General features: G+C 49.2%; 10 protein-coding genes across 10 annotated transcripts; 5 read left to right on the top strand and 5 right to left on the bottom strand.

The window, feature by feature from the left end:
- Positions 1-504: 504 nt before the first annotated feature.
- Positions 505-2,524, bottom strand: N7519_008402 (CLPTM1 family protein; the record flags this gene model as incomplete). Its single annotated transcript, XM_057295178.1, has 3 exons — positions 505-1,308; positions 1,371-2,429; positions 2,483-2,524. The coding sequence occupies 3 exons, from the start codon at positions 2,522-2,524 to the stop codon at positions 505-507; spliced, it is 1,905 nt and encodes a 634-aa protein (XP_057143060.1).
- Positions 2,525-2,727: 203 nt separating this feature from the next.
- Positions 2,728-4,107, top strand: N7519_008401 (short chain dehydrogenase/reductase family protein; the record flags this gene model as incomplete). Its single annotated transcript, XM_057295177.1, has 5 exons — positions 2,728-2,999; positions 3,070-3,155; positions 3,210-3,374; positions 3,425-3,495; positions 3,559-4,107. 5 exons carry the CDS (start codon positions 2,728-2,730, stop codon positions 4,105-4,107), a joined length of 1,143 nt encoding a protein of 380 aa, XP_057143059.1.
- An 822-nt stretch (positions 4,108-4,929) lies between these two features.
- N7519_008400 (uncharacterized protein) lies at positions 4,930-5,682 on the top strand (the record flags this gene model as incomplete). Its single annotated transcript, XM_057295176.1, has 1 exon — positions 4,930-5,682. One exon carries the CDS (start codon positions 4,930-4,932, stop codon positions 5,680-5,682), a length of 753 nt encoding a protein of 250 aa, XP_057143058.1.
- A 558-nt stretch (positions 5,683-6,240) lies between these two features.
- Positions 6,241-8,400, bottom strand: N7519_008399 (uncharacterized protein; the record flags this gene model as incomplete). The annotated part of the gene is given in 5 exon segments (XM_057295175.1): positions 6,241-6,754; positions 6,765-7,489; positions 7,546-8,025; positions 8,094-8,271; positions 8,333-8,400. The coding sequence occupies 5 exon segments, from the start codon at positions 8,398-8,400 to the stop codon at positions 6,241-6,243; spliced, it is 1,965 nt and encodes a 654-aa protein (XP_057143057.1).
- Positions 8,401-8,461: 61 nt separating this feature from the next.
- Positions 8,462-9,329, top strand: N7519_008398 (SNAP receptor SEC22; the record flags this gene model as incomplete). The annotated part of the gene is made up of 5 exons (XM_057295174.1): positions 8,462-8,495; positions 8,553-8,587; positions 8,638-8,747; positions 8,805-9,210; positions 9,267-9,329. The coding sequence occupies 5 exons, from the start codon at positions 8,462-8,464 to the stop codon at positions 9,327-9,329; spliced, it is 648 nt and encodes a 215-aa protein (XP_057143056.1).
- Positions 9,330-9,472: 143 nt separating this feature from the next.
- Positions 9,473-10,652, bottom strand: N7519_008397 (Elongator subunit IKI1; the record flags this gene model as incomplete). The annotated part of the gene is made up of 3 exons (XM_057295173.1): positions 9,473-10,150; positions 10,207-10,410; positions 10,494-10,652. 3 exons carry the CDS (start codon positions 10,650-10,652, stop codon positions 9,473-9,475), a joined length of 1,041 nt encoding a protein of 346 aa, XP_057143055.1.
- Positions 10,653-11,331: 679 nt separating this feature from the next.
- Positions 11,332-12,935, bottom strand: N7519_008396 (putative MFS maltose permease; the record flags this gene model as incomplete). The annotated part of the gene is made up of 2 exons (XM_057295172.1): positions 11,332-11,789; positions 11,870-12,935. 2 exons carry the CDS (start codon positions 12,933-12,935, stop codon positions 11,332-11,334), a joined length of 1,524 nt encoding a protein of 507 aa, XP_057143054.1.
- Positions 12,936-13,415: 480 nt separating this feature from the next.
- On the top strand, positions 13,416-15,295 carry N7519_008395 (alpha-glucosidase; the record flags this gene model as incomplete). The annotated part of the gene is made up of 3 exons (XM_057295171.1): positions 13,416-13,493; positions 13,561-13,981; positions 14,040-15,295. 3 exons carry the CDS (start codon positions 13,416-13,418, stop codon positions 15,293-15,295), a joined length of 1,755 nt encoding a protein of 584 aa, XP_057143053.1.
- A 412-nt stretch (positions 15,296-15,707) lies between these two features.
- Positions 15,708-17,558, top strand: N7519_008394 (Zn(II)2Cys6 transcription factor; the record flags this gene model as incomplete). Its single annotated transcript, XM_057295170.1, has 4 exons — positions 15,708-16,525; positions 16,572-16,867; positions 16,989-17,050; positions 17,106-17,558. The coding sequence occupies 4 exons, from the start codon at positions 15,708-15,710 to the stop codon at positions 17,556-17,558; spliced, it is 1,629 nt and encodes a 542-aa protein (XP_057143052.1).
- A 111-nt stretch (positions 17,559-17,669) lies between these two features.
- Positions 17,670-21,457, bottom strand: N7519_008393 (uncharacterized protein; the record flags this gene model as incomplete). The annotated part of the gene is made up of 2 exons (XM_057295169.1): positions 17,670-19,980; positions 20,052-21,457. 2 exons carry the CDS (start codon positions 21,455-21,457, stop codon positions 17,670-17,672), a joined length of 3,717 nt encoding a protein of 1,238 aa, XP_057143051.1.
- Between the last annotated feature and the right edge of the window lie 977 nt (positions 21,458-22,434).

Raw genomic sequence — 22,434 nt, 5'->3', positions numbered from 1 at the left:
CGCAATGCCGCGCTTCGTCTTCAATTGGCGCGTCGAAAAAGCAACGAAGAAGTTCCCGTCAAATGTAAGTTCTTGCAATAATTCTAAAACTAAAGGAACCAAAGGAATGAATGTTGTTTGGTGCAGAGCCAACAACAGTTGCATAGAAGAACGAGTGGCGCGAAGATGCGAAAATGGCGTTAAACCTAATCGGGTAACCATCAACAACGGCTTCTACATACAGAACATCTACAGTTAGTATTGGTCTACTAATTACTTGCCTCATCTACTTTCATGATGCTGGATAAGTGAAGCTAAGAACTCTAAGGTAATCTTCTTAAGGAATCCTAATTAACAGAATCGGAATTAAACATTGCTCGCTACAACATTGTAATAATTATGTTCCGATGCTCAACAGCATCATGCCAATATTAGTCGAATCGACAGATTCACTGCGTATGCAAAGGCGTTTATTTCAGGTCCCATCAGCTCATTGGCCAACAGCACCTGCACCTAAACCGTAGTTCATTTCCTCTTGCGAGTAGATGACTTCGAAGTAGCCTTGGAAGAGGATTGGGTAGCCACGTCCTTCTTCTCGCCCTCGACAGCAGGAGTAGGCTCCTCCTCCTCATCACTGTCACCTCCCTGACCGAACTCGTTGACGCGCGTGTAATCAACCTTGTACTTCCAGCCCTGGTAGAGCCACACGAAGAAGATGACGTCGTCACGAAGAGTTGCCAGGCGGTGGAGCCAGGGCATCTTGACGGTGAACGCGAAGAGATCGTCGATGAAGGTGTTCAAGAACTTGTAGGTCAACGCCTTGCCAGGCATGTGGGCAACGGACTTCAACCGGTAGTTGATGTAGAGACTGGGGACCATCATGAGGAAGCCGTACGCGTAGACACTGCCCACCAGGGTCTGGATAATGTAAGAGTACCACGACTTGTGGGTGTTGTAGACCAGGCTGTACGCGGCGTATGCAAGCAGAAGGGGAACAGCCAAGATGTACAAATAGCGGAAGGCAATTTCATCATACTCCTTGGTCTTTTCCTCGGTCTCGCTAAGCTTGTGCTTGTCCTCGAAGACAATCACATAGGGCAAGAAAAACAACCAAGAGCTGGCTGGTGGCGGCCGCAAGCGAACGTCGACAGTCTTGGTGATCTTCCAGAATTCGAGAAGGATACCGAATCCTTGACTGGCCAGGATCATCCAAGAGGTGTTGTCGCTGTTGTCCATGAGGTAGAGGAAGATAACAGCCTGCATGAAGACGTTTGCCAGGATTGTCCGAACTGAAGTACCAACAACGTCCTTCTTCTTACGCCAGTGGGCCTAAAAGTGGAAATGTTAGCGATGTTAGACACAACACCTTTTAATAGTGATGTATCACTTACAATATCGTTCTTGAAGGCCAAAGTCTCAAACAACATATGCAAGATAGTGACCACACCTGTGGTACCGAGGAGCCAGATGTTAGTATCCAAGAGAATCTCCTTCACCATCTCCCACTCGGTTCCATCTCCACCTCCGGGGACAGGCTGGCCATAAGCGGCCTGGCGCGCACTTTGCTTGGAACCTTCGTCAACGCTGCTAAGGATGTTGAACTTCCAGTTCGCCATGTTGTTGAGAGTAATATGCAACGGCACGGTCTCGACGGTAGAGTTCAACTCAGTCATGTGGGACTTCAGTTGCCAAAAAGTGTTGACGAAAGCGATCGGGTAGTACCATCCATTCTTTCCACTGGCATCGCGGGCACCAGTCCGCTCCAGCTGCACATACTGGCGGACCGCGGGGTTCATCTGAGCCAATTTCTGAATTCCAGAGTCTGGGATCAGGGACAGGGTGAAGTTGGGGTGGTAGTATGACATAGTTGTGACATCCGGGGTGTTATCTTCCTCCTGGTCATGTTCATCCTCAGCGTCCGACAGGAGATTCTTCAGCTTCTTGACCTTCTTCTTGGGAAGGTACTGGTTCAGAGGTCGGAGGAAGTGGACTGCATCAGCGGTGTTGTAGTCTTTAGCGGTGGGGTCTAACTGGTATCCTGTGCGAGCCAAAAAGAAGTGAGCCCAGAGAGTTCCATTCTGTTGGACCTGCTTTGGGACCTTGATGGTGGTGTCAATTTCGCGAGTGTCACTGTAGTTTCCAATTGTGAAATTCTTCTCGTCCACCACAAGAACACTGTCCGGCGACTTGAAGTCGGGCACAATGATAGACGGAGATACATAAACGTTAAGATCGATAGCGCTGTCGGAGGGCCAGATTGGGGCGATGACCTCGGGGAGAGCACTGCGTTCGGCGACTTCGCTAGGATCGGGGCGATCGGCGAAAGCGGGGATTCCAGCAGAATTCACGCCGGGGGAGTCTGCCTTGTCCTTATTTCCCATGTACTGGTTGATGGCAAATTGGGCCAACAAGAAGATTCCAAGACCCTGAAGGGCACCCTTGAAGCCCGACTAAAGGTGGTCAGTAAATTCAACCACAACAACATTGAGTCTGCGACACATACGTTGGACGACTCCTCCTGTCTGCGTGGCCTCTGTTCCGACATGATGGATGAGGAAAAGAAGAGAAGCCAAAAGGCCAGCTATGGGCGATTAGCAGATTAGATCGAGGCCCGGGAACTTGCGCGGTCTTGGCATTTGTCTTCCGACCCTCCGGACATCTTCCATCCTTATACTTGTTTGCTATTAAGCAGCTTTGAAATTGCAATCGCGTGATGGATAACGCGTTTGGCTGTTGGCGTTGACCCTCATGGACAATCACCCCTCTTTTGATGCCCGCGCGCAATTCCCGTCGCATAATGAGCCTCGAGTATGGCTGATCACCGCGGGGGATTCACCTATTGGCCTCTCAGTCGCGCGGCAGGTCCTTGCGCATGGAGATTATGCATTTCTTGGACTGGCACATTCAGCTTTGGAACGCGATGAACGTCGCCGTGATGAATTTGATGCTTTTCTTGCTGAGGTGGAGCACCACGGTGATGGCTGGGCAAAGCGTATGAAGACAGTTCCGCTAGATATCCGGTGCGCTACATCAAGGGAGCCAGGTCAATTATGGATTCTGATATTAATTACTAACTTTTTCCTAACACAGAATGATGGGAGGGTGCCAGGCTGTCGTGGCAGATGCAGTTGCGACATTTGGAAGAGTAGACATACTTCTATGCTGCACAAGTCAAGGTGACCCTCCATTCTTGAAGGTACTCTTACACAATATACTGACCTCCCCCTTAGCCCTTATTGGAACAGTTGAAGAACTTTCTGCTTCAACCCAAACCATGAATCTCGTACGCGATCAATTCGAGGTTAACTATTTCGGCCCCCTCAATATCATCAAGGCCACGCTCCCCCATATGAGGAAAGAGCGCGCAGGACATGTGATGATAATATCAGGGATCAGTAAGATACAAATCTGACCAGTGCTTGGATGTTCGTCTGACGATATACAGCGGCGCATATTGGTACGCCCGGACTAGGAATGTACTGCGCAGCAGGCTGGGCGCTTGAAGGATTCTGTGATGTCAGTCTCTCTATGCGCATTTGCATAAATGATCTCCATTGCAGAAACTAACCAGCTTTACAGAGTCTGGCTTATGAAATTGCCCCTTTCAATGTCAAGCTCACCATCTTCCAATGCAGCATCGAAATCGGCATCCTCACCAACCTAGTAACCAGCGTTCCTCCAATCTTCCCGGCCTATTCACCGGCCAACAACCAAGCACCTCTCTTCCGCGGGATCTTAAACCATCTTGTCCCCCAACTCCCCGATGCTTCTGTCTCATCTGACAGTCCAGTCACACCCAGTCGAGCGAACGACGAAAACGCCCGGGTGAGCTCCATTGAAAATGGCCCATTCTCCGCCCCTGAAGTTGTCTCCATGCACCCACCATTAAGCCCCGCACATCTTGAAGTGCTGGTCTCTGAAACAGTCTATGCTATTACATCAATTGGTGGCCATGAAAACCCTCCTTCGCGACATATCGTTGGGCAAGAAGGTGTTGCGAGTGTCAAGGAGAAGCTCAAGACTGTGAGTGAAGAGCTCGAAGACTTTATACAGGCCAGCTTTGCTGTTGATGTTGCTGCGGACTCGGATCCTATGCCCACTATATCTGGAACGAACGACGGGCCTTAGTGGATAATGTCAGCCTGCAATTATATTCCTTTTATTAAAAACAGGCCTGATTTTGATAGGCTATGTAATTTTCGTTTTATATTGCTGTCAACCTATGCTACGCTAAAAACAAGCCTTCCTATGTATGCTCTGCCTAAAATGCTCACTAACCCTACGATGTTATCCCACAGAACACACAAGGAAAGCGAGGAGGGCTTCCGCCAAAGTGGGAAGAGTCACTACAGGTCACTAGATGATACACTTGGGCCGTCTAGCTAGATCTCTATTTCCTAAACCGGCATCATGAGCGACGTAATTTCCTACCTGGGTATTCTAAGGAGCCCAGGTGGATGTGATTGACGGGCCCGAAGCCTTCACCCGGGTGCCTATTCTAACTTAGTTTGCATAACCCCCGCCACAAACCTAGTACTTCTTACCGGCTATGGGTAGAGGCACACCCGGATCAGCCACTCGCATTTGGCTTGAGTCTGGAGGCCAGACCGCTTGAGCCTCATCCCCGCATGCGATACGGAGGATCGTGCCAAATACGGGCTAGACTGGCACATATGAATACGAGATCGGGTTGCAAACGAGAGAGCGGGGTTGAATACGAGTTTCTCGGTACAAGCATAAAAGGAGAAGCCGCAAGAAGAGTCTCAAGGCCATTTTGGGTGCGGAATAGACTGGATGTATAAGACTGGGATCAATCTCCTGGGATTCAGGTCAGATCAAATCTCCTACTTCCTACATAATTATCTTTCATTGGGCCCAGAAGTCCCGGATTGGTCTCATAGTGCCCAGTTCCTTTATCTCAAGCAAACCAAAATCCCACATACTCCCGCTATGCACGCCTGGCAGACTATCTTAGCCGTAGCCCTAGGCTGCCACCTGGCAAGTGCCGCCGAGTGGAGGATACAAGCAGCCCCGATCATCACCGGAGCTCTCATTCCTCGACAGCAGCAAACATGCCCCGAAGCAACAGAAACAATGTGCAGAGATGGGTCAGGGGGATGCTGCCCATCTGGCTTGGCTTGCACATTCATCTCAGGCAAACCTAGGTGCGAAGGTGGCTGTAATGGCGGTCCTACTTGTCTCGATGGAGGCTGCTGTGACATTGGATATGACTGCCCTACAATCGGCGGCAGCTTTTGCCGCCAAGCAACCGACTTCGTCGTCTCTGCGCCTACTGCAACTTTCGCGATCACTTCTTCCTTGGATTCGGCTCCAACTGAGACTACCGAATCTCGCACTACTGGGGGTTCTTCGGAGCCTACGAGTACTTCTCGCTCTACAAGTATCTCTGAGTCTTCCAGTGCCTCAGAGCCTTCCAGCACGTCGGAGCCGACTGCTACGACCACGTCGAGCTCCAGCAGTGTGGCTTCGTCGTCTAGCCCGGGAGGAGATACATCAGATACTGCGTCTGAATCATCTGAACCATCTAAATCCTCTCTCACTCCATCCGCGACCGAATCATCCACAGGCAACGAGACTAACGTCGCAGGAACACCAGAACCGGCCCCCGGTATGGCTGGGTCGTTGTCGGTCAGTTGGGACTCATGGATGGCGCTGGCTGTTATGGTGCCTTTCATTTTGTAAAGCATCATGTTATGAATTATGGACAGGATATAATCTGTCACGAGGATCTTGGTTGAGGATCGCAGAAATAATCGATGCGTGTTTCGATATAAGCCTACATATAGGATCTAGTTTACCTGGCCTGGGCAATTTGACAAACCACGAATATAGCAGGCATGTGTCGCAAAATTAATGCTTTAGAAAGGGTGGCACTTCTTTTGCCCAGTAACAATCACACGGACTTTTGCCAGTATGGATATAGTCCCTTGCAAAGTACGGACTGCAAAGCATACACAGATTGGCTGCCACAAAAAAAGAGAGACCATGGACGTGATGACTCCGAGCCCTTTGCAAGGGCAACCTATATAGGGTTCCTTTACACCCATGTAAGACTCCTACATTTTGCTTTATATGTAAGTCACTACTAGACCTTTGGATTCATTTGTTCATTGTAAGCTAGCTACCTTGGTCATGTATGGACCATTTGCTATCCTGATCTTCAGATGATATCAGGGGTAGTGTAGGCAAAAATCAAATGGTCTGGTTTCTCACTTTTTCCATGCTAGAAGTGGAAGGCAGCTACTTCTGTCGTCCATGCTGGAGAAACCAAGCCTCTCGCACATCAAAGAGACTGCCCATGTCCTGGTTGTTTCGGTAGCACCGAATTTCCTTCCAGGCATTTGCTGTACGGCCGTTCGGCATGCGGCCATCGATTTGTAGAATCTTCATGACAAGTGCTTGTGGCGAGGAGAGATTGGGAACAATAATCTCGTCCGGCTCACTGGTATTGGTTTGAGATGAAGTTGGGATTGGATCTTTCTGTTCTTCGGTACTTAGGGGTTTATTGATTTCGTCTTGCTCAGCCTCGACGGGTGCCTCAGCGGGTACCTCAGTGGGGGCTTCAACGGGAGCCTCGATTGGTGCCACGCTGCTGTCCATAGGTGTATCTGACTGAGCCATGGATGATTCCAATAATTCCACTTTGCCATCATTGCCGTTGGTATCGGCAATGGATGGCCCCTCTACTGACGTAGATAACTCTGGAGCTGGGGGCTCAGGGCTAGAAGAAAGCACCGACAAAGGGGGATTGTGGCTGTGAAGACTTTGGTTGAGGGGATTCTGCTGCAGCTCTGCAGTTTTCGTTTTCTTCAATTTTTGCAGCCACGATTTCCATGAAAGAAAGAGGAGCATCTGTATTCTGTTCCTCGCCTTGGGACACTTCTATTTCCTGGGGAACCTCCGGTTCCTTGGCCGGCTCCGGTTCCGGTTGCTTTGGAGGGTTTTTACGTGGGCGTCCTCGCTTGCGTTTCACTGGGGGTTGAGGTTCGGGCTCAGGGATTGTACGCTTGGGTTTTTGCTTTCGTGTACCACCGGGGCTGAAAATAACAACGCTGAATGGGGTTTCTTGTTGGCTCTCTTCATCATTCGAATGTGAAATGACTGGCTGTGTGGCGGTATCGGTGTCGATATTCATATCGTCAGTGGAAGATGCAGGGATCTCATGTGGCGTCCGTCCATTGTCGAGCTTGATTTCCTTGCCGTTGGAAGAAGCAGGAGTCTCGTGTGGTGCTTGGTCGGTGTCAAGTCTGACCTCCTCACCATTAGAGGTTTGGTTAGTGACCTGTGATTCAGGTTCCTCGTGTTTCAACTGTTTATCATTACAAGATGATGTCACTGGCTGTGGTTGTGTGTCGAGGTCGGCTTTCACATCTCCCTTTCCCTTCTCTGGTGTCGAAAATGGCTCTGATTTGTCGAAATTGCTGCGGAGGAAGACCCGTTCACCAGGTGGAATCGCAAAAGTCAATTTCACCCCATCACGGTCAACGACCTGTAGCAGTCAGCAAATGGCAAAGCTGTATGCGGATCGGACGGGTCTATACATACCCTAACTTCCTTTTCGATGACAATCCTTCCGGGGCCTCTACCGTAAACATAGTAAAATTTCCAGACGTCGCCCAGCTGGATGACACCTTCATCGATAAGAGTTCCCATCTTCACACGCGCACTTTCTCCAGCAGGTGCATTCCAGATAACTTTCTGCTTCTGTCCCCAGAACTGTTCATATTCGCGCTCTTTGAAGTCGTCAAAGTCACCGTTTTCCCGCTGCTGTCTGGCTTCCTGCGCCTGACGTAGCCATTCGGGATCGTAGCGGCCGTTTTGGAGGTCGATCTGGAACTGGCGAATGCCGTCGCGCCAATTGTTTGAATAGCGGATAAAAGAGTCGGGTATTGGTTGTATCTTTGCGTCTGGGTCATCTAACGTAGCTTGTGCCTCCGGGTGAACATCTGGGGGAAGTAGAGCGAGGATTTCGCGCTTATCGCTTTCCTCAAGGCAATTCCATGCTTCAGGTCGTGCCAGCAGTTTCTAGACGTTTTGAGGCTATCGTTAGCTTGGATAACATGGCATTGCATTTGAGAAGAATTTAGTCATACCACTAGATCAAGGTCAATGAGGACAGACTTGTCGCTCGTCAATAGCTGCTCCTCGCTCCATTTCCCTCTAGCGGCAGGCCTTCTTGGGGTCCTAGCTCGTGAGCTCGCTTCAGAATTTGGGGTCGACATGGCGAGACCCGACTGTTCTACTACATCGGCAGAACTGGCAGCAGCACGACTAGGGCATTATTATAAAACGTCAGTTGAAAAAGAGCGCAAAAAGTAAATGCGGAGCTTACCCCGAACGTCGTGGTTCTGCCGCACGGGACCTTGCCACCGCCTTCGTGTCTCTCTTCCTCGGAGGCATTCTGACGGCAAAACAAAGGAGAAAGTGCTGTCCTTCTGAACGAAAAAGCAACTTTTTCAGGATGGTTAGGTCAACGCAGATTGCAAGGCTCGATGGTAAGAAACTCTCTGGGAGGTTGAGAATGGCAGGGTGCTGATGTCAATGTGAAATAGGCCTTATGCTGGCAGCTTCGGTCGACGACGAGCAGGTACGTGATAACGATTATTTAAACTGATCGTGAGCTTACGATATTTGTAGGCTGAATCGGAGCTCTCTGAGATTAAGGGTCAGGCTAAAATGATATTTCGACGCTTGAATCGCAACTCCGCACCCCAGGCCAGCATTGAGTCTGGCCAATACAATCTACAGTGAGTCGCACCCATCAACAAACATTATCAATGGACAATTTCTCACATGGCTTGCAGCTACACAGTCAAGGATGACATATGCTTTCTATGCATTTGCGACAAGTCCTACCCCCGCAAACTCGCGTTCACCTACCTCGCTGATCTGGCCTCCGAATTCACGACTACCTATTCCTCCTCACAATATCTTTCACCCACCTCCCGCCCATATGCTTTTGTCGAGTTTGATACATTTATTCAGCGCACAAAGAAACTGTACCAAGACAGTCGTGCATCTCAAAACCTCGACAAGCTGAACGATGAGCTCCGTGATGTCACCAAGGTGATGACGAAGAACATCGAGGACCTCTTGTATCGCGGCGATAGCTTAGAGCGGATGGGCGAACTATCAGGGCGACTGCGCGAGGACAGCAAGAAGTACAGAAAGGCGGCTGTACGCATCAACTGGGAATTGTTGGTGAAGCAGGTAGGTCCATACTTTGCGCCAAATTTCCCCTGAGCGAGTGGCTAACCATCTCACAGTACGGACCTTTCGCTGGCGTCGGGCTTGTCATTTGCATCCTTCTTTTCTGGCGATTCTTCTGATTCCTTGCTCTCCGTGGCCATGCTCTTAGGCCTCGCTGTATGAATGTACGCATAGTTAATACCTCGGTGATTGCGGGTTACAATCCGCCGATATTCTAGAATACGGAGAATTGCATGTGAACATGTATCGTATTTGACGATGTCTAAATCTCATCCTCTTCTTCGTCAAAATCGTCTTCTTCTCCCATGTCGTAAAGAATTCGGCCTCCTTCGCCTGGGCCATCATTGTGCTGTGCGTCGAAGTACGGCAACACAACACCTTCTCTTTCACGCCTCTGTCGGTCGGTGAGACCCAGCTCAAAGGTTGACGTCGGCTCCTCATCGCCAGCGCCTGGATCTTGCTCCATGGGAGGATTGTACAGAACATTATCGTCAAGCAACGTCACAATCTCTTTCGGATGCTGTGGCGAATACCGCCACGCAGGCGGGAGAAGGTACCATTCCAGTACACCACGACCACTCTTCCGTCGGTGCTCCAGCTCAATCACAATTCCCTCGGCTTTGCCAGTACCGACCAATCTGTCCAATCGGCCAAGGAGAACGCCTTCTTGCTCTTCCTCAAGCCCGAAGACTGGAGGAGCCAGGCTGCGGTCGCGAGCAGCCTTCTGTGCTAGAACGTGTGAGAACGAATGGAGTGTGATAATGCTCGTAGCAAGATATGTCAGTTCAGAGATAGGTGTTGGCGAGTAGGGACTTTGCTGTGGAAGCTCGGGGATATCTTGATGATATGTCACCACGAGTGACGCATCAACCTTGGCCGATGGCGACGTAGGGAGCAATAAACGAGCCAAGGAAGGAGGGTAAGTGGAACCCAGTGTCAACTCTTTTTGAGTTCAGAAGAGGATTAATTGAATCAATGAGGATAAGACGCCCTAACAGGCAGTAAGTATGAGTCCACTAGCACGGTAAATGCAGAATGCTTACTGCGTGAGGGGTTGGAAGCTGCAACGGGCTGATAAACCGCGCTCACTTCTTTAACTATGTCGGCGGGGCTCTTGCGGCGCGTTGATACAAAGGCATCGACTCCATCGGGTTGCTTCAGGGTTTCAAAAGCGATGAGCGTGACATGGACTTTGGACAGCTGTCGAACTAGTTAGCATGGCCGTCCACTCCCGTATCTCGCGACGAAGGTGTCGCTTATGGCAGCTTTATAAGTCCGCATACCTTTGCACGCCTTATGTATTCTTTCAGGAGTGGCGTAGCCGGTTGCTCCAAAGAATCCAAGACAAGTGTGAGGGGCGACGCAGTGTCACGCAAGCTCAAGAGTTTCGAGATCAAGAGTAAATTGTGCGTCCGCCTGTGTGAAAGGTTGATAGGCGCCATCTTTTTCTCGATATTAGATAGTGTTCTCGTCCACTTGCTTTCTGGAGACGCAGGCTGATGACCACACAGGAAGTGGGGTTACGTTGCGAAAATTTCGCGGTGGGATTTAAAGTTGAGGCTCGACGGTTCGGCCCGCCGCAACTCTTGACCTCACTGCCTTGAGGGCCCCTGCCGGGTCGTTAAGCCTGTCTGTGTGCGATTAAATACGGTAGATCTATTGGTTTTATTTTTATTCTCTTTGGTTATTGATCCTCTAGGCGTTTTTCTTATATAAATCCCCGAATAGAAGCGGAAGGGGTGAAATGATATGTTTATGATATATCAACAGATAAATACTGGCAAATAATGAGTCAATTCAGTTGCATATTGGGGCGATAGATCTATTAATGTTAGATATAGAAAGCTGCGGGGAAAACTGTTGCTAGCAAAGGAAGCCGCTGCTCCGACTCTGTGGCTCTGTTTTGCCCCTTTTTGATGAAATCCATATTATTGAGGTCGCATCTCAAGATCAGATCAAACGGCTATTACTCGTCTAATATATACAAGCGAATACTGCCTGCTAGTCTCTGAGAAATACCTATCCGAGAACGGACGAGCAAAGGCGAATATTTCTGAAGAAAGGTGGATGAAATGAGGATTGAAAGGTGTTACCAAGGGAACTGGATATATCGGCGAAATATCAATCCTTATCCACACGCGCCTCATGGACCTCCGCCGCCTCTCCCTCATACGGATCAACGACGGTGGTCGCGAATTTCCTAGCTGGAACTCCGCGCTCAAAGAGCAAGTCCAATTCCTCATATGTGCGGCCCTTCGGCTCAGGAAGCCGGAAGAATGCCCAAACCAGGGAGGCTAGACACGTGCCAGCCCAGAAATAGGCACACCGAGCACCCCAGTTCCAGGCTGTGGAGTTGAGCTGGTAGTTGGTTAGGACGTTGACGACAATGTTGCTGATGTTGTATAGACACCGGGCAAGGACGATAGTCTTTGCTTTGAGACGAGTGGAGGATAGTTCCGAGACGAGAGAGTACGTGACAGGGCCGACACTGATGTCATAGCAGAACGTGAAAATGATGAGCATCACGCCGATTGCCCATTTGGCTGCGTTATTGTCTCCCGGCGCAAAAGATAGAGAGCCTGTGATGACCAGAAGAACAAAAAGACTGGCGAGACCGGAGATATGGATAGTTCGTCGGCCCGCGTAAGACATCAGGAACCACGATCCTGTTGTACCCAAAACACCAAGACCGTATTGCCCCAGGACAAATTGAAAGATTCAACGGTGGGCAGGCCCGCTTGGACACAGAAGTAGGCAAAATAACCCATCAAGTTCTGGCCACACAGGGTCTGCACTAACCAGACAATACAAACTACCTCAGTCCGGCGAAGATTTGTTCCTTTGAAGCAATCCCAATATGTAGTCCCACTAGAAAGCGATTTCTCCAACTCGTTGGTGTGTTGAATCATAGCAATCGTCTCTTCAGGGTCAAAGTTGGGGTCGTTAGACGATGTCAACCGCTGCAATGCTCGTCGAGCTCCCTGCACATTTCCCTGACGCACATGCCACCAAGGGGATTCAGGTGCGAAGAGACAGCCGATCATGATCGGGATTGGCCAGACCCATTGCACACCGAAAGGAATGCGCCAGGCCCATTGATCATCGCGAGAAATGGAGCCGCGGTTGACGCCAATCGCGACGAACTGCCCGAATACCCAGCACATGTTGATGAAAGTTGTTAGGTAAGGTCGCAGGACTACCGGACAAACCTCGGAGGCGTAAGAGGCTGGCAAGGTCTGGAAGATACCCCAAGGGACACCGGCGAGAATCTCGGCGGCTAGTAACATCTGAACATTGACCGCGAAGAAAAACAGAAAAATGACTGCTGTGATGGTGGCTAAGGCATAGATCATGGTCTTGCGATATCCCAAGCGTTCGGAGACCAAACCATTGATCAAAAGTCCAATGACTTCACCACAGCGGGCACCATTGGAGAGACCGGATTGCCAGGATGCCGGAACAGCCCATTTCCCCGAGGCAGTCTGTACTCCGAACTTTTGGTTGAACACAGGTGATGCGTACATTGAACTCAGCAATGCGAGGTCATACCCTTCCATGATCAGAGTAGACGAAAGGAGTACTGACCAGCCGACGGCTTTTGGGTATAACCGCAAAGCCTGCCAGAGGGTCATGGACTGCTCCTTCCTGGCACCTTGTCTGCCTTCTGCAAGGACGGGGGAGACTTTGTCGTCCATCCTCGCGGATGCGTCGTCCATCAAGACCATTGGAGAGTCGCGTTGTTATTTAGCAAGAAGTTTCGAACAAGAGGTTCTTTGTCAAGGCCTAATCAGAATAGAAGGCTGACAATATCCCGATACTTCGAGCATTATCAAGGCTGATAAACCACGGGGTGATGCGTGATTTATATGAAGATCACAAAACAAAAACACACGCATAGTTTAGTTCACGCGCATCGCGGATCCGGGGGAAATGCACATGGGCTGTCACTCGCTTCTGAAGATTTGGAGAAAACTGGGGAAGCCGGAGTGTGGAGGTCTAACCGTGGCGAATCATCGTTGCGGAAAGGAGCCCATCGGCGGCAAGTCGGTCGTTAGTCGGAGACGCAGCATCCCACCGGAGGCTTGGCGGGTATGCAGGGGTCTCCTAAAGCTATCCCCGCGTTTGCCCACGCCGAATTGGGGCCGAGTTATGATGAAAAGGTATAAGAGGGGTGTCGGGATGGAAAATGGAGGTGTCAAGCCACTATGTCACCACACGCGACACAGGATACAGCCGTTCCTACGGGGACCAATAACTGGTGGAAAGAAGCCACCGTCTACCAGGTTCGTTTGACACAGCATTCAGGCATTTCCGGGGACTAAAATTAATCTTCTCTGCTCGAGTTTAAAGGTGTACCCGGCTTCCTTCTATGACTCTAACGGTGATGGCTGGGGCGATATCCCGGGTGTTGTCAAAAAGGTCGATTACCTCCAGTCGCTAGGGGTTGATGTCGTGTGGCTGTCGCCGATGTACGACTCACCCATGCATGATATGGGCTATGACGTCTCCGACTATGAGAACGTGCTTCCTGCTTATGGAACCGTACAAGACGTTGAGAATCTTGTGGAAGCTTGTCACTCGCGAGGCATGAAATTGATCCTAGACCTTGTTGTCAACCACTCCAGTGATCAGCATGCTTGGTTCCAAGAAAGCCGGAGTAGCAAGGACAATGACAAACGCGATTGGTACTTCTGGCGCCCTCCTCGGTATGATGAGGCAGGGAATCGGATGCCTCCGAGTAATTATCGGGGCTATTTTGCAGGAAGCACATGTGCGTTGAAATACTTGACAATATTCAATCTCTTTGAACTAACGAAGCTGTTATGCAGGGACGTGGGACGAGAAAACGGAAGAGTACTACCTACACCTCTACGCCAAAGAACAACCCGATCTCAACTGGGACAACAAGGCCACACGTGAGGCTATCTACAACAGCGCGGTTCGGTTCTGGCTTGACAAAGGTGTGGACGGTTTCCGAGTGGACACAGTGAACAAGTACAGCAAACACACAAACTTCCCGGACGCCCCCATCACGGACCCGAAAAGTTACATCCAGCCCGCCATCGGAATGTGGTGCAACGGCCCCAGGATTCACGAGTTCCTACGTGAAATGTACGACGAGGCATTTGCTCCGTACGGGGATGTCATGACCGTAGGCGAACTGGCTAACACGCCCGATCCCAAGAACGTCCTCGAATACGTGGGAGCATCAGCCAAGGAGCTGAGCATGGTCTTTCACTTGGATATTGGCCATATTGGCATGGGGCCCAGCCTGGAGGAGAAGTACATCTTTACGCCGTGGAAGTTGACAAAGATGAAATCCATCGTGGAGAAGTGGCAGTCTTTCATTGAGGGAACAGATGGCTGGACCACCGCTTTCTGTGAGAATCATGATAACGGACGCTCTGTCTCTCGGTTTGGATCGGACATACCCGAATTCCGGGAAATCTCTGCCAAAATGCTTGCTCTGATGATGGTTACCATGACTGGGACTCTGTTCATCTATCAGGGACAGGAGATTGGTATGATCAATGCACCACGCGAGTGGCCTATTGAGGAATACAAGGACATTGAAGGATTAGGGTATTACCGAGAAGCAGAGCAACACAGTGAGAATGGAGGCGATCCTACTCGCAAAGAGAACATCATGGATGGTCTCCGAATTCTGGCTCGCGATCATTCCAGGCTGCCGATGCAGTGGGATGACTCAGAACATGCTGGTTTTACTACCGGGAAGCCATGGATGCGAGCTCATGATCTTTATAGTGAGATCAATGTAAAGAGGCAGCAGGGTGATGCGTCAAGTGTTTTGTCTTTCTGGAAAGATGTTCTGCGCCTGAGAAAAAAGTACCGGGAGTTGTTCATCCACGGTGCATTCCAAGTGCTCGACTACGAGAATCAAGAGACATTTTGCTTTGTGAAGTCGAGAGACGAGAAACGCGCATTGGTCGTTCTAAACTTCACCAATAAATCTCAGCCTTTTACACAAACCGACAAAACTGCGGGCATGAAGTTGCTTGTGGCCAACTACTCGGATTCATCGCTGGAAACCTTGAAGCCCTTCGAAGGGCGTGTTTATATGTGAGATATATACCATAGAGATATATATTCCTACGAATTGTTTGGGATATATTACTTTTCGAGAACACTATTCTGCATAGCACCTCTTATAGCTGGCCATAATCTTCCCTGATGTCGGTAGCTTCTCAGCATTTTGTAGCCCATCAGGGGACGCCCAAGGGGGTTTGGCTAAGTCTTTAGAATTTCCTCTCGTTTTATGAAAATACAAAGTCAGAAAAATATAATTCCCACCACAAATTGAATGACCACACTGGATTTAGGGAGACAAATTGGGGCCTGCATTGGATGTATAGGCCTGAAAAGCAAGGCCACAAAAATCCATTTCTTCGCCCGGCTTCTCTCCGACTTCCCCCCGCAACCCCGGATTTTTTGCGTTCTGTTAGCTCCTCTCGGTATAATTGTACTTGACTTACCAGATGCCAGACCCACCGGTCAAGCAAGCATGTGATGCATGTCGCCGACGTAAGGTCAAATGCATTTTCCCAAAACCTTGTGAGCAGTGCCGAGTTGCCGGCCTGGTCTGTCGGACGACTTCGCAGCGACAGAAAAAGGGGCGACAGGGACAAACAGCCAACATTCTCAATGAACTTAGAGCAAACCAAATTGAGCAGGCGCTGGTACGGGATGCAAATATGTCCCCGCCATCAGCAGCTCTCACGCTTGGAGACAATATACCCACGCCCCAGTCACTGCGAGCCTTGGGAAGATGTCAGTTCTCCAAAACCCCGGGTCTTTTGAGCCGGGAGCTTGTCGATTCCTGCTCAGGATATTTCTTCTTGCGAATGAGAGGAACAGTGCCTGTTTTGCAACCTGGCAGTTTTCAGAAACAGGTGGACCTTGCCGATACAAGCCTCCATGCGTATTGTTTAGTCACTGCCTTCTGCGCTTTTGTGGTCACTCAAACCGGATTTGCCGTGGAGCATTCATCGTTAGAACTCTCTCAGGGCTTTTGTACTGAAGAGTTCCGAAATTCCCTGATTGAGGAAGCCACTGAAGCTCGAAAGCATATCGATCCATTCACAGATCCTGTACGGCAAAGCATTATCATCGCTTTCCTCCTGTATGGATGTCATATTGGGCTCGGAAACCAACGGCATGCGTATTATTTTCTTCGCGAATCCACGACGCTTTATACAGCCAGCGCGCTGGAAAGTCAAGCATCATCGGCCCAGACGGATGACGATGACCCTTCCTTGGCAGGAAAGTTGTTTTGGCTCTTAGTGGTGTCAGAGAGGTATTTTCTTCACCTATACGTTAGTAATTTGCTAATACAGAGACAGAGCTCATGCGATCCGCCGGCATAGACCAATTACGCTGCAGGTCACTCCGGAAAGCCCCCAATTAGAGGATGGTCCACTTCCAACTCAACAGGAAGATGACCCACTTGTAAATGCGTCAGCCATTGGCTTTCGGTGTCTAGTAAATCTCTACCGCCCATTCGATGAAGGTTTTCTGGGCCAGTGGAATGGAACGAATGCCACGTGCACGGTTGAGTCGCTAGTTCGTCTTGAGGAGCTCATCCAAAGTGCAGTTCCGGCGGACCTTGATCTGCCTGATATACTTATGGCGGACTTGCGTGTGTCCCAGCAGTGGCTGCGTATTATGATATGGCAGCTTTCCACCACTGCTGGGTTTCTTTTCGACAAAGCCTACTCATGAATGCATGGATTTTCGCTACCCCCTCCTAATTGCTCAAGATCTTTGCTTCGCAACATGGAAATTATCCAGGCAGAGTATGGAAACCCATGGAATTGGTCTTGTATGGTTTACGATTTGCCCCTATGAAAATCCTAAGCTACTCTAACAGATTGTAGATCGAAAAAATATTTGAGGTTGCGTGCACTTTGATTGATGTTATGGCGTGCCTCTCAGCGGCTGGGCTCCGTTCTTCAGGCTTCAAGCTTGGCCCACAGGATTATCTCAAGCATTTCTTTACTCTCATTCACGATCTTCCCGGAGGACGTCGAAGGTTTCTTCCACTGCTACTTACCAAGATAGGGCAAACTCTGCCATCCATGGTAGACCCTATTACCGTTCATCTCAAACTCCAACCCAGCACTCTTGTTCCGAGGTCTACCAGTGAGGAATCATCAATATCCGCCACTGCCGGAAATGAAAGCTCGAATGAACAGCCCTCCGCTCAATTGATTTCCGAATCTGAGGACTGGATGAATGGTAACTTCAACTATGCGGAAATGAGCCGCATCGGTGAGAAAACACCTGAGATTGACGAGGCATTTCTCCAATACTCCAGTTATTTTCCCTAATGCCGGAGAAATGGACTGCACTTATCAACATTATTCCAAGCCAAGAAAGCTACGTATGGTAAATAGTATTGGAACAACAGGGTAATTTCTATCTTTTTTGCGAATTATCTGTCAAGAGCTGGACCTAGTGAACACAGCAGGTTTGTCCAGCTGTCTCTGATGGGCCTCACCTTGCGGGAGATATCCAATATCCATCATATATCTCACGCTACTTTCCAGCGCGACAATCGTTTCTTTTTGGTCAAAATAGCAGTTCTGCGGGACATGGTCTTGATCAACCATGAACTGCCAGGTGTTATCCTCAAACCAATCCAAAACTGGCATGAATGGATGGTTGGAATCGGCTTCTTCCATATCTTTCTTCAATAACTTCATCCATTCTTGGTGGCTCATTCTTCGAATTGGCATCTGCATCTGCCTGCTGATAGCGTCGCAGAATGTGGAAATGGTGACTCCATCCACGCAGTTGATTACTTCTGATGAATATTGCTCCGGGTACAGGAACACATCAGTGATTAGACTGGAAACTTGATCGACGCCTGCGACAGTGAGATATTGGAGATCCTGGCTAACGGCTTTCAGTCGAACAATGCTGAACGCCAGTCGCCACAGGAAGTCTTCCGTATGTGCGATGCCCTCTTTCCGGGTTCCGACAATAAACCCTGGTATCACGGTCCGCGCCTTTTCAGCCTTGGCGTTTGCTCGGCCCAAGTGCTTATTGTACTCGTTCAACAGCAATTGGGACATGAACTTCGTTTGGTCGTATCCTGATGCTTCCGAGAGCTTCTTGGCAATTTCAAGGTGATTCTCGGGCTCCATTGGCATGTATCCTCCGGAAACATAAATCAGTCGACAAGGAGACTCCATCTTCGAAAGCCCAGAGAGAATGTCGATAGTACTGTGGATGTTCACAAGCTCAAGATCTTCATAGCTATCCATCCAGTTTACTCGGGCTCCATTGTGGATAATGCCATCGACGCGCTTTGCTTCGTCCGTTGAAAACAGGCGTTCCCATTTGGACTGTTCCAATCCAAGCCGGGGTTTGCTCAAATCTCCAGTCCAAACTTCGATGCGATCTTGATACCCAGGCTGCCACCAATGGCCTAGTTCGCCGTGTTGCTGAACTTTCCGCCGGGCTTGCTCTTCATCTTTCGCCCGAACAAGGCCGATGACACACTTGATCTCCGGATGTTCCAATAGACACCTCAATACCTGGCTTCCGAGAAATCCAGTGATCGACGTTAGAAAGACAGTTGCTTGTCGACTTTGAAAGAAATCGAGCTTTGGCTTCAGATTCGCGAGATCGGCCATCAGATTTCTGGCTTGGTTCGTTTTCTTCGTGGGTTCCTTTGTTCCGAGAAGACAGTCTTCGATATCGCAAACCGTCAAATCATTTTTGTGCAAATCTTCGATCTTGAGTTTCTTCTGGTATTTCTTCCTGATCAAGTTCACCAACGATGCCCGGTGCATAGAAGTGAGGCCGACACTGGCAAGGGGGAAATTCTTTCCTCGGAGAAATGCTGCGAAGTCATTGTCCTTGCTCTCGAACATGTCTGCAATAATGTTGCTGATTTCGACCGCCAGTGTTCTGGTGTTTGGTATCTCACAGCAGTCATTGACTGAAAAGCCCCCCTTGCGGTATGCTTGAAGGTCTTTTTGGCTCATATCTGATAATCTGGCTCGAAGCTGCTGTCGGTCAATTTTCTTTGACATCGTGAGTGGCATGGACTCTATTAGCACAAACGCGGTCGGAATCATATATTCGGGAAGGAAGTTGGACAGCTGGTCATGCATATTTTCGGCCAGTTGATCATCTTGGTAATCAGTTGTCTCGACAAAAGCAACAATCTCAACATCCTGACCTTCGTGTTCGGACAAGATGACTGCCGAGCGACCGGATTTGAGGCATGATATAATCGCATTTTCAACCTCTCCCAGATCCACGCGTAGTCCACGGATCTTGACGTATCCGGTTTGGCGACCTAAAAAGATCAAGTCGCCATTCTCATTGTACTTGGCAAGATCACCTGTACGGTATACTCGGGTTCCTTCAACCTGGGGCATGAGAGGTCTCCATTCTAGGAACTGAGGATCGAGCATGGTTTGCGCTTCACGGTCCGGGTCCTGCAAGTACCCGAGTGCGACGTAGGGACTCTGGATAAGTAGCTCCCCTTCGGCGCCAAAGGGCATCAACCTATGCACATTGGATGGGTCTGTGATCCAACATGTGACACCACCAATGCCACGGCCGATGTTCTTGGGATGGCCGCCTGGTCTCATTCCTATTTTCACCGTGTCCCACACACCCGTCTCAGTTGTGCCATATAGGTTGTTCAGCTGGACGCGCTCGCCCATGTCGACACGAGCTCTGCAGAAGCAGGCTCCCCTCCAACGCTGAGGCTGCGAAGACTTGGTAGGTTCTCTGGTTGAATTTGTGGGGCCATTGATGGGGTGAGCCATGCGTGTGATATTTTCAAGCTCTCCATAACCGACTCCAGATCGCCATCTCGCTCTTCTTGTGATACCACGCAGAGACATCCGCCAGCAGCGAGTGGTGCGAAGACTTCTAGTATGCTAGCGTCAAAGGCCAAGCTTGCCAATTGCATGAATCGGGTAGAAGCATTGATTGAAAGCTCTTCGATACACTCGAGAAGGCTGAGAGACACTGCTCCGTGGCCGTGGACAACACACTTCGGAAGGCCCGTACTGCCAGATGTAAACATCAAATACACAGGCTTTGATGTGTCGGTGTTGGCTTCTTCAAGCCAGTCTCTGGGGGACTGAACATGTTCAAGCTGGTTCGGCGTGATCAAGGTCGCTTTGAGGTCCTTGAATTTGTCACGTAGTTTGTCTTCTGTGATCACATGTTTTATGTCGGCTTTTTCCACGATCTGTGTGATTCTTCCTAGTGGAGAGGACGAATCCATTGGGGCATATGCAGCTCCAGCTCTCAAAATCCCAACCATAGTAATGATCGTCTGGACAGATCTGTCCATGCAGAGACCCACTGTGTCTCCAGCCCGGATACCCTTGCTCATCAGGAAATGAGATACGGTGGCTGAGCTTTTGGCCAGTTCTGCGTACGTGATGCTTTTCGAGGACGATGCTAGTGCAATTTTCTCAGGATGCCGAGAATAGTTCTTGCCGATGAGGACATGCAGGCACTCCCGGGGTCTTCTAGCTTGCGACTTGTTTCGATTGATTTGGCGGAGTCTCTCGACGTCCAGTGAAGCCATAGTGCTTATCTTATTGATCTTCATGTCTGATTGGCAAACGAGGGCGCCGTGAATGTTTTTGAAGTTGTTCAATATACCACACGGTTTAAACTCTGGTCGCTTGGATCCGCTGGTGTATGCTTTTAACATGAAAGAGTTATCCGATTCTGTTATCACTAAAAGGATCTCGACCTGGAGATAAAATGCTTCAGTCAGTTCTGCTCTTATCAAAATGGAATAAGGAGGGCCTTGTACCTCAAGCAATTCGAGCAATTGCGGCAGCCCATTAATCTGCTCTTTTAATGATACCAAAACAGCTGTTTTCTCTTTCATGGTAGTGAGCCCAACCCAATCAGTGGTCTTCACAGCCTGAGTTACTACGTTCTTCAGCTGCTCATTAGTGGCACCGGTATCGGTTTGGACTGACAATCGTTGACCATGAAGAGCATCAGGAGATATCTTTGCATGCTCGTTCGAGAAGTCATCATCCTGAAACCGGAGGTGCATAAAGGTGGGCAGATTCGGTGCATAGTAGTCTCGCAATAGTACCACCCAAGCAGCTAGCAGGGAAGACTTTTGTTCCTCTAAGCCACCGTTGCTTCCGCAAAGTGTGGCTGGATTACATGCAGAGAATATGTTTGGATTCTCATCATCTGCCGCACAGCGATGCTCGGTGATTGTCATGGTTGAGGTCTGAAATCGATAAATTGATATAAAGATGAAATGGAATTGGGAATCCGGTGATTCTGTGCGATTTACTGGATTTTGGCTCTTTTCCCTGCCGATATTACTTGCTTTATATACCTTAAACACGTAGCTAAAGACCTTCAGATCGTGATTATTATTTGCCTCCTCGTCACACCATACTCTGCGGTGTGGAAAAGATCTTCGACCAAGTTGGGGCAAGGCTTCGATATGCGGACATGGGTAACACGACTTCTAGAATGACAAGTTGTTCATTCTCCAACTGGGGGTCTAATTTTCCCCTTGTTATCCCTCATAGAGTGTACCCGGTATCTCTGGTTATACATGGAAACTTCGTTTTGCACATTCTACAGCACCGCCCTTTAGATATTCAAAGTCTTCAATTATTATCCTCTCATATTGTTCTCTCCTATATATGTTATACGACTTACGTTGTCTAAGTAGCAATTCCCTGACCATATAGTAGGTGGTGCAGGCGCTTTTACGGTAGTCCGAAAGATCTTACATCTCGCACTGGATCGAACCAACTAAATCAGATCGTCGTTAGACACAGGATATGTAAGCGGCTGAATATTCTTCCATATTATATACACAAAATTAGTTGCATCATATTATCAAAATGTGTGGTCAATGGGAGAGGCTGCATAAGCAGCCGAGTATCCAAGGTTCTTGTATAGTAGTATCCTTTTAGCTCGTTGTGGCTGTTTCCGGCAGACTTTTTCTATTTCGTGTATTTTCGAAATAGCTTTCAGTAAGGATGATTATCCTGACCTGCTGCTAGGGATTTCATGCATGTATACGCCGCTACATTAGGCTATAAGGACATCATCCGCATTGTTCCTACAGTTTCATTGGTGCGTCTGAAACTATATAGCGCTGATCAACTAAGAACTCGACTCTTCTTTCAGTGATGGCAAAGTCAAGTGATCATTTCTATCTGTGTGACAATCCTCTGC

Source organism: Penicillium mononematosum, assembly GCF_028829835.1.
Source record: "Penicillium mononematosum strain IBT 11891 chromosome Unknown utg000005l:1.0-9366267.0:1.0-9372171.0, whole genome shotgun sequence".
NCBI lineage: Eukaryota > Fungi > Ascomycota > Eurotiomycetes > Eurotiales > Aspergillaceae > Penicillium > Penicillium mononematosum.
This window is presented reverse-complemented; position numbering and strand designations above follow the sequence as displayed.